Source organism: Ruditapes philippinarum, unplaced genomic scaffold, assembly GCF_026571515.1.
Source record: "Ruditapes philippinarum isolate M1 unplaced genomic scaffold, ASM2657151v2 ctg448_1_1_1_1, whole genome shotgun sequence".
Taxonomy (NCBI): Eukaryota; Metazoa; Mollusca; class Bivalvia; order Venerida; family Veneridae; genus Ruditapes; species Ruditapes philippinarum.
In genome coordinates, this window is record NW_026856061.1 from 153,863 (window position 1) to 171,829 (window position 17,967).

Here is a 17,967-nt window from a genome sequence, read left to right on the forward strand (position 1 = left end):
AACAGAAGATGTGTATCAGGACCATTCAGTCATCATTTCATGATTTATTGATGGATTGTAACACAGATGATACTTAGCATGACATCAAGTGTAACACATGTAACTAAGATTAATATTTACAAGGTCATGGTCACAAAATGATCCAGATATTGCCAAGAGCATATCTCGTGTATGGATATTTATAACGTCCACATCTCTGTCAAAAGCTTTTGTGACGGCGTATTTTGCGACAATGCTGCCCTTGTTTTATATTACATTAACGCTAAGATTTATTAAACACGATAAACAATTATACATTTAAAATATCAAGAACATTTATACAATAATAAACTTAAATGCAAAATTAAATTTACACGTTGCTGTAAAGCATACATGCATAAGAAAAATGACCAGGGTAAAATCTCGGAAAGTTATCAGTCACCTATCTTTCATTCTACTTAATCTTTATCATTTTGTTATCTCGTATTATCACATATCAAAACTAAAGTAGTTAAACCGAAGTCAATCCAGTAACGAAAGACCAGCCTGTGACATAACATGTCTAGTGTATTTGAAAATGATTTCCACGGTTTGTGATGAATTCTAGCCGAAAGTAAAGTAAGTTATATCTGATATATTAACAATTATATGCTTTTGTCATGATTTATTGATTTTTACATTTATTTGATTTACTTCAGACATTTGTCAATTTTATTTCCTATTTAAAATTTTCTTCAAAAAGTTGTTCATTTTAATTCCATTTTTACATTGAACACAATTTTGCGTGTACATTTACATCATTAATCGTTTAATTTGTTACGTCTTTTGTTTCTATTTTAAGGCTGCAGAACTTTGTATACTACAACACATTAAATATTCCTATTTAAGATCCCTGTTTGAATACATCAACAGGTGGTTTAAATTATAAAATAAACTCCAATGCCAGCAACGTTTTTGAATTTTAAACTATATTTACGTCAGGGCTAAGAGGCGATATATGCAGTTTGTATTTACCACTGCCTTCCATGAACAGACTCAATGTTAACGAGTCTGCAACAGTTTAATGTACCCAGTACTTACAAGGGTGCGTCCGTCTGTCCCGCTGTTCTACTATCATGTTGGCTACCCAACCTTATTCTGACAAACATTTGAAATTGTGGGCATTGGTACCTTATCTTTCTTTTGTTGCATTGTGCTACCGTTTAGGGTTCCGTTTTGACAACATCACTTTGATGGGCATCATCAAACGGTTTACTGTTGCTGTCCTATGTTCTTTTATAGAAAGACGTGTCTTGAGGTTGTATTTTTGTAAACATAGTAAGTTTTCTTTAAGTAAATAATCTTAAATAAAAAGTAAGCACCAGGGCGTAATATCAATGTGTACATTTGTACACTTCCAGTTATATTTGACCATCTGTTTTTCAATTCAATTAAGGTATAGATTTTAGTAAAGATATATTTGTATAGATGCCAAGCACGTTAATTTGTTGAAGTAAAAGCCGTCGGAAAACGTATAAAAAATAACTGCTACTGCTGCTGCTACTACTACTACTACTACTTCTACATCTTATCGTAAACCTACTTGCAGTGACAAATCTATTGTGTCTGAACTAAAATCGAAAAAAACAACAACAGCATATAGCTTGCGAGGTTCGAAACCATAACAAAAGATTCGATTTCGTCAAATGCAAAGCGACTTTATCAACTTTGCAATTTACGTTGAATGCTACTCTACTATTATCATATTCCTTTCTGAAAAAAAAGCATTTCACTGCTTCTGTTTACAATGAAATAAGACGTCACTGTTATACTACCTTAGCAATACAGCTTCACATATATTTAACACGTTACTATATTACAGCTAAAATTAAATGATAACAATGCTACGTTGCATAAAATTCGTTAAATACTTGCAGCATTTATTTTCAATTTGCCCGTGCTATATAATCTTAACAGTTTCCACCTACCGCTATCAGATAAATTCATTAGATATTAAAATGTTTAACAAAGATAAAAAGTTAATATGCTTAGACCACATGTATAAAGGAGCAGACCTTGACCTCAAATGATTTATCTTTTCTTTGTTATTAATTTTCTCTACAGATTAATCCGTCAGTTGCTCACTAGAAAATCTGTCTCACCGAATGTATAAGTGATGTTTTCCGTCAACCATAGCTATTTCCATCTTTGATGAGAATATATATTGATATCTCGCAAATTTGCTTTTTCATTCAACTACCACCTAGCTTTGTATGCAAGACTTCATTGATATTCTAAGAAAAATATGCTTTTTTGAGATAATTTTGTGTTAATTATAAAATATTATTTTCCTAGTTTTGCTTTTCTATCGCACAGCAAACTTTTACTAATTAGAAAGTACAAATAATGTGTCTACTATGGTAAAATTTATTCAATAACAAATCATTGTATATACTGCAAAACAAGTCACTCAAGATCATATTGAAGTGCGGAAATTTATTGGAAAATCTACTTTAGAAATTAGGAGAAGAAAGAAATCAAGTAACAATTTGTGTTCTACCAAGGATCGAGGCTCAATTATAAGTTTGAATTTAAAGTTTGAAAATAATTCATAGACTTATTTCAAAAGGTTGATTTGTATTTGTTTCAGTGTTCCTTTGACTTATCACTATTGAGTAAAAGTATCAATTGATTTTTACAGTTAATATAAAACTTGAAGATGGCCAAAGCATCACATGAATCAAAACCTTTAGCAGTATGCGCTATTGACTTTGGAACATCATTAACTGGAATCGCCTACTCTTTTGCAAGTGATTACAAAAGCATTTCTGTTCTTACTAAATGTACAAACATAACATATGGTGAGAAAATACCAACTGTCGTACTTTTGAATAAAGAAAAATCGTTTTGGAAATTTGGCTATGAAGCTGAAGAAGAATACAGGCAAATTTGTGACGAGGGGAAGGCGGGAGATTATTATTACTTTGATTGCTTCAAAATGAAACTATACGAGGAAAAGGTATTCTATGGTTTGATATTTGCTTTATATACACAGTTGTTGCGATTATTATCCGTTCCATACAGTAGTAAAATAGTCCTTTTATACTACTTACATTGCTGATTACCTATCACCGTAATTAAGTTTATAAAACTCGATTATGTAAACGTTTGTCGTTTACTGTTGTTGACTTTTATGTATTGTTTTTAACATTTAATTACATTTAATTAAGTATATGATTACTGTTTTGATAGAAGTTAACGGCTGATGTAATGATAAGTGATGTAAAGGGGAGACAATTTCCCGCACTGGATATTTTTGCTATGGCTATCGAGTACCTCGTCAATCATGTAGAGGACATGGCTAAAATACAGGCTTCTGGATTTGATCGTGAAGACATCTTATGGGTTTTGACTGTGCCAGCAATTTGGTCAGATTCTGCAAGGAATTTCATGAGAAAAGCAGCGGAGAAGGTTGAATAGTTATATATAGTTATATACAGTTATATATAGTTATAAATATATATTTAACAACTTTTTTATTATTATTCCAACTCGCTCGGTTATCTATGTTATTTCTTAATCCTTTCCAGGCTCAGTGACCCCCATTTATGTTACATGTATTTGTTTACCACTCGAAAGATTTATTTCGATGTGCTGTAACAATTTCTAAACAGTTACTTATTGACAATATGGCTATACATTTTTCCATATTTTTTTGATATTTTTTTTGCCTTGTGAATAATCACGGAAATATAGCAAGTAATTCGTATGAAAGACCACTTTGCTAAAGTTTTGATTCTATTTTGAGATAAATTATTATTTTACATTCAGTGTTGTCATAGTATGATATGCAACTAGCATGCAATTTATCCATTAAAAACAACAACAAAGGTTTGCTTTTATCCAGACGAAAGATTGTGAATCATTTTTTTAAATCCTAAAAATAGAAAACATTCGTTTAAAACGCATATCACACTCAAAAGGCTGATCAAGTTTTCATGACATTGAATGTATAAGCACAATCATTGACATTAATTATTAACATATATTTGATCCTTTTCTATTAACATTTATCAGTGCAGCGTTAACAAGACGTACATTTGTTGGACTAGTTATGCTTCCTGGCCGCATTAGTTTAAACCCTGTTAGGGGGAAGCGTTGTTTCAGTGAACAAGAAACTGTACTTATTGCTAAGTACTGGTTGGTTCTATGAACGGATTCGAGAGAGTATGTAAGGTTTTATACTTTTATAGGTGAATACAAAAATCGAAATGATTTCTACTTAAACAAAATAGTTACGCTACCAGAAGTTTGAATAACACGCATGTACATGTATGTATCAAAGTAATAAAGTAATGAATTCAAAATTGTACTTAAGATTTTAATTATGTATTTAAGGCTGGGATACCGTCAAAGCATCTGATATTATGCTTAGAACCAGAAGCCGCATCTCTATGGTGTCATAATCTAAATTCGAACAAAGTAGCTTCAAACAATGGCAATACTGAATTCAGGCCTTTTCCTGAAGGCCAAAAGTATATGGTGGTTGATTTAGGAGGTAATGATTCATTTACAAATTATTCCTACGTGTCAGTACATTTAGAATGGAGCGTATCTTTTCAAATAATCTCAATAAACCATTGACAACATGTTAAATACTTTAATTCTAAATCTGCTAAAATGTGACGAGCTAACGCAATATGAAAGGGAATGTTATGTTGTTGGGTATGCTATAAATGTCCTTTTTACTAATTTTCATTAGGAGGAACCGCAGATATATCTGTACATGAAATCTTACCTGGAAGAAACTTGAGAGAGATCAAAAGGGCGGATGGCGGCGCGTTTGGTGGAAATTTGATAGACGATGCCTTTCTACGTTTCATAGCTGATATATTTGGTATCGATGTATTGACACTCATTAAGAAAACTAATTATGGCGAGATCATGGGTTTGAAGAGAAATTTTCTAATTAAAAAGCACATGTTTAAGCCCGTGTCCGAGGGTAAACCTGAGAAATATAATATAGAGCTTCCAGTCACTGAGCTGAAAAAAGCAATCAAAGAACTTGAATTCAGTTGCTCATTAGAGGAGAAAATGAACCAGGCCGAGAAAAACTATAATGGAAAAATAAAATTTTTGAATAGAAGAAAGTTGATCATCGACGGAAGTGTTATGGAAGGATTCTTTGAAAAAGCTACTAAAGAGGTTGTAAAAATCTTGTCTGACATAAGAAAAGATGACGAAGTTGGAGATATAAATATAGCCATGCTAGTAGGAGGCTTGTCTTCTTCGCCTTACATTCAAAAGAAAATAAAGGACAATATACCTGGTTTGAGAATTTTTGTTCCAAATGAACCCTCGCTGGCTGTTCTTAAAGGAGCTGTGCTCATGGGCCACAAACCTAAAACAATCACTGAGAAAATAGCTAGATACAGTTATGGTTTATCAATTCTCAGTACATTTCATGAAGGCGAACATCCAGAAAAATTTCGCCAATTTCAAAAAGGAAGGTATATGTGCTCTCACATTTTTAAAAAACTTGTAGAAAAAGGAGCAATTTACAAGCCCGGAGATGAATTTGGAAAAACCATATTATGTCAGATCCCTAAAAGTGAACATGAAAAAACTGGAAGAGTTGTGACAAGTATTTATCGTTCGGAAGAAGTAAATCCAAAATATGCCGATGAAGAATATGGGTGTGAGATTGGTGCAACAATTGTGATGCCAGCACCACCAGGTGGATGGCCTGGCTTTACTAAATTTGTTCCTAAAATGGTCCTAGGACTTTCAGAAATGACAGTGAATGTTTATGGTTCAAACAACGAGACGTATGAAGCAAAACTTGAGTTTCTTTGATATTGCAACATTAACAATAACGATGTCAAGGTGAAAGAAATGATATACTTGTATTTTTTACCTTTGTCTCGCGATGAGACCAGGAATGTTCTGTTGAAACTCATACTTATATCTTTATCTATGAATGTTAAGAATAAAAATCGTGTTCATGTATTCTGAGAATGGAATTGTTTGATACTAAATATATGCAAAAATATAAATGTATGGTTTTTGTATTATCTTTAATTTGTTCCAACTCTATATACACTCTACAAACAATTTAAAACTCTTGGCATTGAATAATAATGTAACAAAATGATGTGCCTATATCCACATTGTTTTACCCACATAGAATATTACAAATGTATATTAATAGAATAAATGACTTTTTAATAGTGCACTTTTTTCAACGTTGGATTTCATAGGATAGTCTTGACATATATACAATTTATATAAATTGCAACTTAAAATTGATGAATAATCATAAATTTTGACCAAACATACATCAGTAGTTTACATCTTTACGGAAAATTTGTTCGTTTTTGTGGAAGATACAATTTTATTTCGTCGATGTCACGAGAAAAAAGTCACGTGAAATATGAAGCGAATCATTTAAAGAAAACGAATATAAACACTGAATTGCAATATTTCAATCATATTTCTTCAATTTACCCTTTTTTATATACGAGTATAAATGCTAACCGTTTTTGTCCGATTTACCTAGAAATATTTTATAATTGCTTTTAATGTAAAACTGTGCGTGACGCTTATAATTTTCGTGATACAAATACTTGCATATTTTGTTCAAACATATTAATTCAACTTAACGTTTGCATATTTATAACTCATGGAAATTATTTTCCATAATTTTCAATATAAATCTTTATACTCTACATTTAAATAAAGCCATTTGTGATACTTGCTACTGAACTGGGAATACTTTCTGATATGCCGTAATGTTTTCTTAACTAACATCTATCAGATCTGAGCATTAAACTGGAAGCATATACCTGATTTAAACAGTAAAGGCATCCTATAATGTTAGGCGAAACGAGTGAAAACAATGCAGATGTAAAAAGTGCTGAAGATATTAGACTTACTGACGATATTAAAGAAGATGGTGAATGTTCTGAAGCGGTGGTTGAAGAGTGCGCTAACAAATACTTGATTTATGGGGTAAACGACACCCCACCTATCCATGTCACACTTGTTTGTGCTTTACAGGTAAATAGTGTATTTGTATTACACCTGTCGTATATGTTCGCTTTTGGCTCGTTCAAAATACAAAAATGTGAAAACACACAAAGAGACGACAAAGTAAAATTTTGTCGTCTCTTCGCACACTTCCGCATTGTTACATTGTCGCATTGTTACATTTTCGCATTGTTGCATTTTCGCATTGTTGCATTTGCTACGTCAAATTGTCAAAAAAACATGAAAATGAGAAAATGTCACAATGCGAAAATGCAACAATACGAAAAAGCGAAAATGCAATAATGCGAAAATGTAAAAATTCGAAAAAAGCGAGAACGCAACAATGCGAAAATGTAACAATGCGAAAATGCAATATCTTTAAAGTACACATTTGTTTTCGCATTTTGGTATTTTGAATGCGAAAAAGCATAAGTACAACAGATGGAATGCAAATATACGACAGATTTTATGTGTCGTATTTTCGCCCTCCTGTCGTATTTTCGCTTTTATTGCCTCGATAATCAGAAAAAGCGAAAACACGAAGAGGCGACAAAGTCCTAATTCCAACTTTTTTTTGAATTTTCGAGGCACAGAAGCGAAAATACAACATGGCGTTTATCAGCCACAATAATTACGAGCGCCTGACGTTACTAGATATTGCTAAATTTAATGAGGATTTTCAAATAGTTTAAGCGATCCAAGTGAGTTTTCCGACCAGTTAAACATTTATAGATTTAAAAATAAAAAAATGAACAAAGAGACAGTCCCTGCAGTTAAATGTGGAGCGAAAAGGAAGGAAGGGGATCGACTCAAGTATAGCCCGGTTTTAAATGGAATTAATTAATATATAATGAAAATTTATTTCCCCTCCACTAGTTTTTCCTAGTTGCACAAGTCTTTATTTTTCTGCTGAACGCCAATAGTGATAGAATTACTGTATTTCAGCAAGGACTACTTTCTCTGTCCGGTCAGCTGATTACATCTTTACTCGTGGCGGAAGCAGTTTGCGCGTCCAACAATGAAATTTTCAAAGCGAGGCTACTTAGTTCAACTTTACTTATGAGCGGCATAACAACTGTTGCCATGATCCTGTTTGGTATAAGGTCAAGTATTCAAGCCGGTGTACATACTAAACTTTCATAACTTTCATAACTTTATATGTACAACAAATTCTTGTGAAACACGTGTAACATTTATATTAATTTTGTTACAAATTATCAACTAGTTTTTTAAAAGTTAAAATTTCAAATATAAAGTAAGTTGTTTCTTTGAGAAAATTTTCATTAGGATTTGTCATATTCTAACAAAGAAAAATAAATCAATATCAGACATTTTGAATTTAAATGCAAGTCATTTGAAATGACATCGTAACTTCAATTAGCAAATAATTGAATGTTACAATTTTAGATTACCTTTGTTCCAAGGAGCAACCTCGGAGTATGTTGTCCCTCTGCTTCTTGTTGCCAGCGTAGATGAGACATTTTGTCCTACTCTTGCCACACGGCCAGGTAGTCTCTTGTTTTTTGTGTGTTTTTTTTACACTTGTACTTGTTACATGTTTGTACAATATGGGAAGTAAAATGTTAATAACAAAACAAAAAATGAATAAGCTTTTTTATTACACATACAACACAAATTATATCAATTTAGCGTCACTCAAACAATACATTACCTACATATTAAAAATTTTTTTATCACAATGTTTGATTGTTTTGTTGTATCAATATTCTGGTATAGAAATAGACATGAAATACTTACGCTGACATTAGATATGATGGTTATGTTTATGAACGGTCAAAGACTCAAAGGTCGACGAGAAGTTTAAAAAAAAGCAAAACTCTCCATGTATGGAGGAATTAGATACATTTGTACAATGTTTATTTAAATTTTTGTTTGTATCTTTATAGAACATACGCATGATATTTTTTAAGTGACAAAAACATGACGTTTCTGATTCATCAAATGTGTGTAAAACTATATTGAACAAAACATTTGGAATTCATATTTTTAATTAGGACATTCGGATTCAGGCAACATGACAAGAACAAATGGCGTAGAGGATATCCCAGATGATATTATCATTAGTAATATTCAAGCCGTAAGTCTAACACATCTTTAGCTCGTGTTTATGTAACATATTTAGTTTTATGTGACACACATATATTTTAGACATAAAATATCTGGAATAAATGGTAGATCAACAAAGAAATAAAAAAGATGAAAATTGCAGACTGGGTTTTAGTGGGACTGTTCAAAATAGATAATGTGAGATTATAAAATATGCCTCTCCGCATTAAGCATCACCTAATCTTCAATAAAGTTTCGTATTGGAATTAAAACATTTTGCGCAATACCATCATTGCAAGCGTAGTGGGGGAAAATCATTCATTTGAGTTTTGAGATTGAAAATAATAATAATAATTCAAAATGACATATATGTTGAACAACGAGTTTGTTTACTTTAAATTTTTATTTCATTATCGATAAATTTAATTTCAACATTTGGGAAAAAAAATGTCTTTTTGGTAGTTTCGATTTTCAGAAAGTGACTGAAAATTGAACAAGTCTGAATTCCATGAAACCATTTTTTAGTTAAAATCAATATCAACAATTATTATGTTTATATTATGCTAATATAATGCTAATATCTATCTAAAGTACGGTTTAATTAAAGTTTTACAACATTGACTAATAAGAACGCCGTAAAGTAATTGAAAAACATATCAAATATTAATTAAAATATATTTATAACGTCAATACTAATTGAAACGGTCACACTAATATACTGAGTCTGTATTATCTATGTTAAAATTGAATTATTTAAAGAGGACAAGTTTAAATGTTGGTAACATATGGTTTTTGATAAATTCTAGGATTATTTGCGATTTTGTTTCTTTACACAGCGCTTTTGATTTTGACTCCCTCTGATAAAAAAGAACTATGTTATCTCAGTACTTTTTCATGCTATATAAATACTTTATATATTACGTACTCGTTAATATCTCGTGAAAACGGAATCCCAAAAGAAAGCCAAAAATGACAAAATTGAAATTGTTGCAAGCTCGATTTGATTTAGCCTGTTTATTGACGGTACTAGAAAGTTCAAGTTACCGCCAACGCCCTCTAGGTCCTGATTAAGCAGAATTCAACATTTAACATGAACTGGTAAAAAGTTTGAATTTGCCCGCGGATGTGTTCATATGGCGGTAATATGACACGTTAGTGCCATTCCATGAAAACCTCTCTCTTAGCCTAAATATGTTCCTTTTAAACAAGACAGTATAAATGAAATGAATCCCAGCCAAGCGAAATTGTAACAGTTATTATGGTTACAAAAAGTGAAATAAGTATAACACAGAATACATATAAAAGATAAACCAAATGGCCATAACAAAAGTACTCAGAGTCTTTAAAGAAGACACAGCAGCAAGAATATCACCTAAAATGGCCTGACGAAGCAAGACTATCACAGAAGATGAAAATAAACACAATTAAGAGGTCTTGCTGGTGGCTCGTTTAGAACCATGTTATTGTTGTGTGCGCTGGTCCTTGGTGCTGGGTCGTGTGGAGGTTGCATTCTTTGAACGCCACCTTTCCCTTTCGATCTTGTTTATCATATTTTATGGTATCTATTTGAACATTGTGGTTACAATATTTTTTATTGAAATCTATAAAATCACGATATGCTGTCTGCTGTATAAATTAGTCTTCTCACGTCTTACCTGGCAGGCTTCATACCTTCCGATCACCTTTCAAAGTTTATTTTTACTTAGTTCATCCCATTGTTTTCTCGTTAAAGGCACAATCTTTCTCTTTTACTTGGGGGGACCATATGCCGCTCATCATGGAAAGGCACGAACATGTCGCATTGAAGATGCGTATGAACACAGTTTTGGAAGTTTCTAAATTCAGAATTTAACCAGTTTCATGTTTAAATGTTGCATTCTGCTTAAGTCGGTGTCGGGGCGTGGATAATATCTTGCACTTTCCAATACCGTTCATATACAGACAGAATCAAACCAAGCCTGCAACAGTTTCAATTTCGTCGCTCTGAACGTTCTTTAGGGATTATGTTTTTCTCCATTTCTTGTAGAATTCTTGTAAATCAGAAATTGATATGGCTGTATAATTTCTTGCAGAATTCTTGTAAATAAGCAATTTATATGGTTGTATCAATTCGCGATTAAAATAAAAATGAAAATCAAGAAAATAAATATAAAGTTAAGCAAACATTTGGCAATCTGTAAACATGAGATATATTAATTTTTGAAAGTGTTTACTGTTTTGTTTTCTTTTAAATTCTCTTCTAACATTTCTAAAATGAGCCGTTGCTAATTTAGCTTCAAGGAAGCCTCCTGGTTGCAGGAGTCGTACATACCATGTTGGGTTTTACGGGGCTTGTAGGAGTTTTATTGAAGTTTGTAGGACCACTGACAATCGTTCCAACTCTGGTACTAATGTTCGTGTTCTTCGTGAAGCCTGTCGTCAAATTTGCGGAGGTCAGCTGGGGTATTTCACTTTCGTAAGTACGAAATTATTAAGTTATATTCTTGAATGAATACTATGTTATTATCAAGAAAAATAGGCTGTACGAAAATAATGTGTTTGTCATGAAGTGGCATAATGTTTTGTCATGAAGTGGCATAATATAACGTCTATTTTGAATCATGAAAATGTCTGCAATCATTATTTGTCAAACTTTTAGGCAAGATAAAACGAAAATCTGGTTAGTATGTTTTTTCATAATTTTATGGTCCCTTCTTGTTGTTTTCTCGTCTACGATAGGTGTCTTCCCTTTGCCCCTAGTTTTGTTTTATTATTCATATACTGTCCCTTCCCCGACCCTCAAGTCCCCTTTCCGTACAACCCTTCTCATTTGTACGTCTATTGATTAATCGTTTTCTTTAATTTCCTTGTCGGTATCTATTATTTCCTATTATGTAATATCATATTATTAAAGTAATCGCCCCATCCCTGTCTTCTGCCCAGTCCTGTTTTGTTTGGTGACCTGCTGGACTTCTTACCGATGGTCCTCAGTAACTAGATCGTGTGGGAGTTGTGGTCATTGAATACCGCTCTTCTTTGATGATCTTGCTTTTCATATTTTCAAATATTAATTACGGAAGGTCCCAATTAGACTCACATTGTTTTAGATTATCATAAGATAGAACATTATAATTTAATGCATTTTTCCAATGTCATCATTTACAGATATGCATGTGTTAATGAAGTCAGAAAATTCAATGTATCTATGTATTGCACTTTTTTGTCTTATTTTCAGTACTATATTTCTTGCTGTAATTTTATTTCTGTACCTTGGTAACCATAACATGCCGGTACCAGTATGGACCCCGTCTGGAGGATTCCACGTTATACGCTATCCACTGCATCAAGTATTTGCCGTGAGTATTATGCAACTTTGTTGGAAATAGGAACAAAAACAACCCATTTCTTTTAACAGATATACTATAATACATCAATGTTAAGATAATGAAAAATATAACACGTCTGCAAATCATGTTCAAGTCTATTTCCCTACTGTACTGATTGAAAATATAGCTCGGAAATACGCAATGTCTCATTTAGAATGTTTTGTATTATATTCTTAAGATTCTTTATATCTACTCGAATAACCGAATTAATCAAAATTTTACAACTGCACGATATACATAAGAAATTTAAACATATAAATTAAACTGAATGTTGAGATGATCAAAAAAGAGAAAATAATTTAGTCTACGTCGTTATTTCACGCAAAAAGTCACAAGTGTAGAATCTACTTCGGGGAAATCGAGCCATTAGATATTTCGTAATCTCTCTGACAGATTAAATAAGTAGATTGAATATATTACATATTTTGATAATGGATAAATGCAGTTTTTTGCTGATTAACTTTAAACTATATTTATAGATACTGATTTCGATCATAGTGAACTGGGTGATCTGTTTGATTCTCACCAAGTTTGACGTAATCGAAAATGATCCTAATGGTAAAAGTTTTAATGCTCGTACGGACGCACGAAGTGACATCATTTCAGATAATCCTTGGTTTGCATTTCCCTACCCAGGTGCGTGGAATCCTTCTGCTTCTATGTTTTAATAATAATGAAAACAATGATAATAATAAAATTTTTATTTAGAGAAGGAAACATACAAAGTTTACACTGTTAGAGAAGATGTACTTATTTTCAGTTCGGTTTAGCTCTCAATTACAAAGAAAAAAAAACTAGTAGATCTACGAGGGCTGTTCGAAAAGGATTGCTTATTGTCCTCTATCTCGTGATCCACTTGGCACATGATAAAAACCAATACATACCTTTATAGGGTAATACAATACCTACACAACGGTGTATAAATGTACATGTTAGACTAAGTGTAAGACATACAATTTGCCATTTAAATACGTGCAGTCATTGACCACTGTAATAAGAAGCGTCGACAAATAGATGAAATACGGGCTTACATCAAAGCTCGCTCAAAACTGGGTTGCTCTTTGAAACAGTTGATGACTGAAATCTCTACTGCTTATGGGCCTTCTTGTGTGTCTTATGACACAGTAATGCGATGGAAACAGAGAATTGGGTCTGGTGTAGAGTGCATCAAAAATGCACCAAAATCAGGTAGGCCAAAATCTGCATCTCGTAACGAAATCGTTTCCAAAATAAAGGATAACATTGAAGGAGATGCCAGATTTAAAGTTCTTGATATTGCACAAAGGAAAGCATATCACTATCAACGGTTCACTTTATTTTGAAGAAGCATTTGAAAGTCAGAAAGAGTTCTGCCATCTGTTGACCAATGAGCAAAAGAGGCAACGGGTTAAGGTGGCCAAAAAGCTGCTTCAAATGTTTCCAAAATATGACAAAAAAAAGCAGTTTGCCAATCTAGTCACGGTTGTTGAAACTTGGGTCCATTATTTTGAGCCAGTCGGAAAAGTTAGCAACAAAATCTGGGCCACTTAACATAACAAACGCCCAATAATTGCCAAACGGTCTTTGAGTGCAAAGAATGTTTTGTATGCAATTTTCTTCTCTGGTGAAAAAGTGCCGGTGAAAAAAAGCAAAAGTAGTACTACAAAGACGTAGTACTTAAGAAACTGAAAATGTATTATAAGAAACGACGCCCTGTCACTGGTTTTAAGCATATCCGTCTTTTACATGACAATGCCCCCGCTCATACCTCCGCAATAGTTTCGGCGTTTCTGAAAAAGAAAAAGTAACTGTTTTGCCTCAACCCTCGTATTCTCCAGACATTGCCCAATGTGATTTCTTTTTGTTTCCGAAATTGAAATCCTTCCTTGCTTGGCAGAAATGCAAGTCCCGACAGGCACTTGGATCTGCCATTCATAAGTACCATATTACTGTGCCCAAATCAGCGTACCGTGACGCCTTCAAGAAGTGGATGTATCGGCTGAAACTTTGCATTTCTAGCCACGGGGAGTACTTCGGGGGCATAAAATGAACACTTTTGAGCTAACTTGAAATTTGAAGTCTTCAAAGAGAAATAAGCAATACATTTCGAATATCCCTCGTATACAAAATTTAAAATGTTTTTTGTACAACAAAAAAATATATATATATTCTTGAATGTAATAAAGGCTTGATATTTTCATTCTTCATCCGACTGACACTCATTAATCATATTAATTATAGATAAACTCGCAATAATTTAAAAGATATATATAATAATATCAACATTTACAACAGTTACAATATAAAGTGGTCAATTTTCATCATGTATCCAACTGTAAACTTAGAAAATAAATTTTACAGCTGTTTTTGAAATATTGTACACACATATTTTTGTGCCTGAAACAGAAGTAAATGATGTTAATTATTTACATGTATTCTCGTTCCAGGGCAGTATGGATCCGTTGGCTTTAGCGGACCAGCATTCCTAGCGTGCATCATTGCAACATTCATTTCCGTTATTGATTCTATCGGGGACTACTACGCATGCGCAAGAGTATGTTGTGTACCAGCGCCACCACGTCACGCGGTAAATCGCGGCATATTGATAGAGGGCGTGTGTAGCTTTATTTCCGGAAGTGTTGGCTGTGGACATGCCACGTCGACGTATGGCGGCAACATTGGAGCCATCGGGGTGTCCAGGGTTGTACACATTTTTTCTGTAATTAAAATCAACAACATGAATTTGATTTAATAAATCAGCGGCAGTCACAGTGGCTAATACTAGTATAGTTGCCCGCATGCCTTTCTTGGTGAGCAAGAACCCGTAATTTTGCTTCAACTGCAAGTAATGGCTGTCCATATATATAATTGAAAACTATAAACGTGTATTCTTAAAATTGAGCTATTTCAACAACATTAATGTTACCTCTATTGCAATATTTCTGTTTCGTATATATTTTAGGTTGCTAGCCGAAGGGTATTTTTGTTTACTGGCCTATTATACATATTATTTGGCGTTTTCGGCAAGTTTTCTGCAGTATTCATTACAATACCGTATCCGGTACTTGGTGGGGCTATGATTGTAAATTTCGGAATATTTGTCGGTGTTGTTTTGTCCAATTTAGAGGTAGGTCTCACTGTTTGGATAGGAATGTTCATTTCATCAAGATATGCATATGGACATGTTACAAATAATGTATATTATCAAAGTATATTGCATTGACATTTTCGTGCTAATTTTAATAAATCATGAGTCTTCATTTCATCAGCTCAAACTGGTTTGCTGAAGAACGGAAAGCATTTTTTTTAGGCTGCAGTTGTTAAAAAATGGGTAGGACATTTTAAAAAAAATGCTAAATTATTCCCTTCATTATTCTGTAATTAAAACATATTATTGTCGTTTACCTTCATTACAACACATATTACAAATACAGAATTATATATTTTAACCGTGAAGAAGAAAAGCCCTTCATAATTATATACATGTATAAAAACGAATAAAACATTATAGAATACATAAATAATCTTATTTTCTATATTATATATAAAAACGAATAAAACATTTTAGAAAACATAAGTAATCTCGTATTTTCTAGTACTTGCACATTGCACATAATTTAACTAGTCCAACATGTAAATATGGAGCAAAAACGAGTAAAATTGAAAGCAATGTTACAAGACTGTTCTTGTATTGGGTCAGGGTCTTTCAAATATTTGAAAGACCCTAATTGGGCCTTAAAATTTTAAGAGCGCAACAAAATGCTGCGCATGATTCGGATTCTAAATTATACGCTTTTATTTAAATATTTTGTAAATCTTAATGATTTAGGTAACCAACATGTCTTCCCCCAGGAATATGGCTATCCTTGGCTTATCAATCTTTATTGGTATCTCCATACCAACATGGGCCCAAGCAACGGAAGCCCCCGTTAATACAGGTTTGTCAACATCATAGGAAATATTTAACAATTTTAGACAACGGATTTCACAGTCAAAGTTTACGTATAGTTATATATTTGCATCCATGATAAGAAGTGCATTGTCCTTCAAAGAATTTCATTATGTACTTTAAAAAAGAGGAACGTAAAGTAATTTATGTAATTTAGCAAAGCAGTTAAATATAAACTAGACAACTGTTTATTATACGCTTGTTAAAACTATATAACATATAGAAAGGAACATCTTTATTTTTTAAGTATACATCAAAACAACATTTTATACATTAGGTCATGCACAGTTTGACAGTATAATGAAGATGTTGCTAGGCAACCCAAACCTTACTGGGACCATTATAGCGTGTTTCCTTGACAACACAGTGCCCGGTATGTATTTAAATACTAGTTTAGAATTAATATTTTGTAAGAGACATAAATCAGAAAACCGGGTTTTGCCAATTATCCGCCTCATTAATTTTCTCACTTAAAACTCACAACTGTTTCTGTAATCGACGTGAGCTTATTGCAGTGTGTGATGATTGTCCGTGATTAACTGAGAATCTGAGTTTTTGTTATTCATTAACTACACTGTGACCGAAGTTACATCTCATGAATATTCAGAAAGGCAAATTTTCAACCGGATAGGATACTGCAACATGAGTGAAGTAATAAGATTTAAAACTAAGAACTTAGGTCAGAAAATTTTTAAGGCCGTTCATCAGCAAAATAATTGAAAGACGGATGTTGGTGCAGTTTTGTGGAAGCGATAGACGCATGCGCTTAATCGGTTTATTTTGCCAACTTCAGCCTTGCCTTCTTTATGAAAATTATAAAATAAACATAAACATAGTGTGACTAGTCTGTTGTTCTCAATAAGAAATAAGAAAAATAAGAGAATACCCGTATATCTTTATTTTTTTATTTTTTTTTATTTTTTTTTATTTCGAGTTTGATATTATAGGTTCCAACGATGAGAGAGGTATTTCTGCGTGGCAAGTCAGCGACGATGACGTAGCTTCCGGTCACGATAAAACAAAGTTCAACGAGGGCTACGAGGTGTATAACCCTCTGTTACCAAGACGGCTTCTGTCGTCAAAGATTATGAAATTTATACCGTTTCTACCATACGAGGCAAACAAAGAAGTGGATACAAATGTATATAGTATATAGGTCAAATCACGTGTCTCTAGAATAATAAAGCAGACGTGTGTGTGTTTATTTCTGCATTTTATGTATGCGAGCACATGAATGACAATTGTAACCGTTTAACCATTTAATCGACACGGACAAGCTTTCATTGACTTGTAGATAAGGTCAGTTTTGTAGATGTAAGAATGAATAAGTACAAGACAAGCTCCTGCATTTTCGTAACATTATTATCATAAACAGATATACATTAATGATAGATATCTTTAATTTCATGATTTGGATAACTACGACTTGCACTGCTTTATTATACTAGCATAGCGATAAATTCTAAAAAAATCGTTTCCCCTCGATATTTTGTGTATTTTTTTGTTGTTATTTTTTTACGTTGCATCTACGCTTGAAAGGTCATATGTTTAATATCCGGCTTAACTGCTGGAGGAAGACCTCAAGTGCCTCGCCGTGAATTATTTCATGCACAAACAGGC

The 17,967-nt window shown here is 32.9% G+C and overlaps 2 protein-coding genes across 4 annotated transcripts; both read left to right on the forward strand.

Annotated features, from left to right (window-relative positions):
• Positions 1-495: 495 nt before the first annotated feature.
• LOC132745295 (heat shock 70 kDa protein 12B-like) lies at positions 496-6,055 on the forward strand. 3 transcript variants are annotated; one of them, XM_060734180.1, is made up of 5 exons: positions 496-597; positions 2,660-2,977; positions 3,211-3,429; positions 4,357-4,516; positions 4,721-6,052. In XM_060734180.1, exons 2-5 carry the CDS (start codon positions 2,678-2,680, stop codon positions 5,812-5,814), a joined length of 1,773 nt encoding a protein of 590 aa, XP_060590163.1. In that variant the 5' UTR covers positions 496-597; positions 2,660-2,677; the 3' UTR covers positions 5,815-6,052. The 3 variants fall into 3 exon arrangements, with proteins under 3 accessions (XP_060590163.1, XP_060590162.1, XP_060590164.1); XM_060734179.1 differs by lacking the exon at positions 496-597 and having other exon boundaries at positions 700-2,977; positions 4,721-6,053; XM_060734181.1 differs by lacking the exons at positions 496-597; positions 3,211-3,429 and having other exon boundaries at positions 700-2,977; positions 4,721-6,055.
• Positions 6,056-6,711: 656 nt separating this feature from the next.
• Positions 6,712-17,796, forward strand: LOC132745288 (solute carrier family 23 member 1-like). Its single transcript, XM_060734168.1, has 12 exons — positions 6,712-7,017; positions 7,933-8,090; positions 8,395-8,495; positions 9,003-9,085; positions 11,328-11,509; positions 12,269-12,389; positions 12,899-13,055; positions 14,846-15,099; positions 15,361-15,525; positions 16,228-16,336; positions 16,625-16,720; positions 17,295-17,796. The coding sequence occupies exons 1-12, from the start codon at positions 6,832-6,834 to the stop codon at positions 17,501-17,503; spliced, it is 1,821 nt and encodes a 606-aa protein (XP_060590151.1). The 5' UTR covers positions 6,712-6,831; the 3' UTR covers positions 17,504-17,796.
• The last annotated feature ends 171 nt before the right edge of the window (positions 17,797-17,967 follow it).

What these genes read in the sequence shown, in the direction of transcription:
- LOC132745295 (XM_060734180.1), top strand. Translation starts at nt 2,678, where the DNA reads ATGGCCAAAGCATCACATGAATCAAAACCTTTAGCAGTATGCGCTATT. An exon ending in TGAAACTATACGAGGAAAAG is followed by an intron (nt 2,978 to 3,210) that starts GTATTCTATGGT and finishes CTGTTTTGATAG; the next exon opens with AAGTTAACGGCTGATGTAAT. An exon ending in TGAGAAAAGCAGCGGAGAAG is followed by an intron (nt 3,430 to 4,356) that starts GTTGAATAGTTA and finishes TATGTATTTAAG; the next exon opens with GCTGGGATACCGTCAAAGCA.
- LOC132745288 (XM_060734168.1), top strand. Translation starts at nt 6,832, where the DNA reads ATGTTAGGCGAAACGAGTGAAAACAATGCAGATGTAAAAAGTGCTGAA. An exon ending in AGCTGGGGTATTTCACTTTC is followed by an intron (nt 11,510 to 12,268) that starts GTAAGTACGAAA and finishes TCTTATTTTCAG; the next exon opens with TACTATATTTCTTGCTGTAA. An exon ending in GGAAGCCCCCGTTAATACAG is followed by an intron (nt 16,337 to 16,624) that starts GTTTGTCAACAT and finishes TTTATACATTAG; the next exon opens with GTCATGCACAGTTTGACAGT.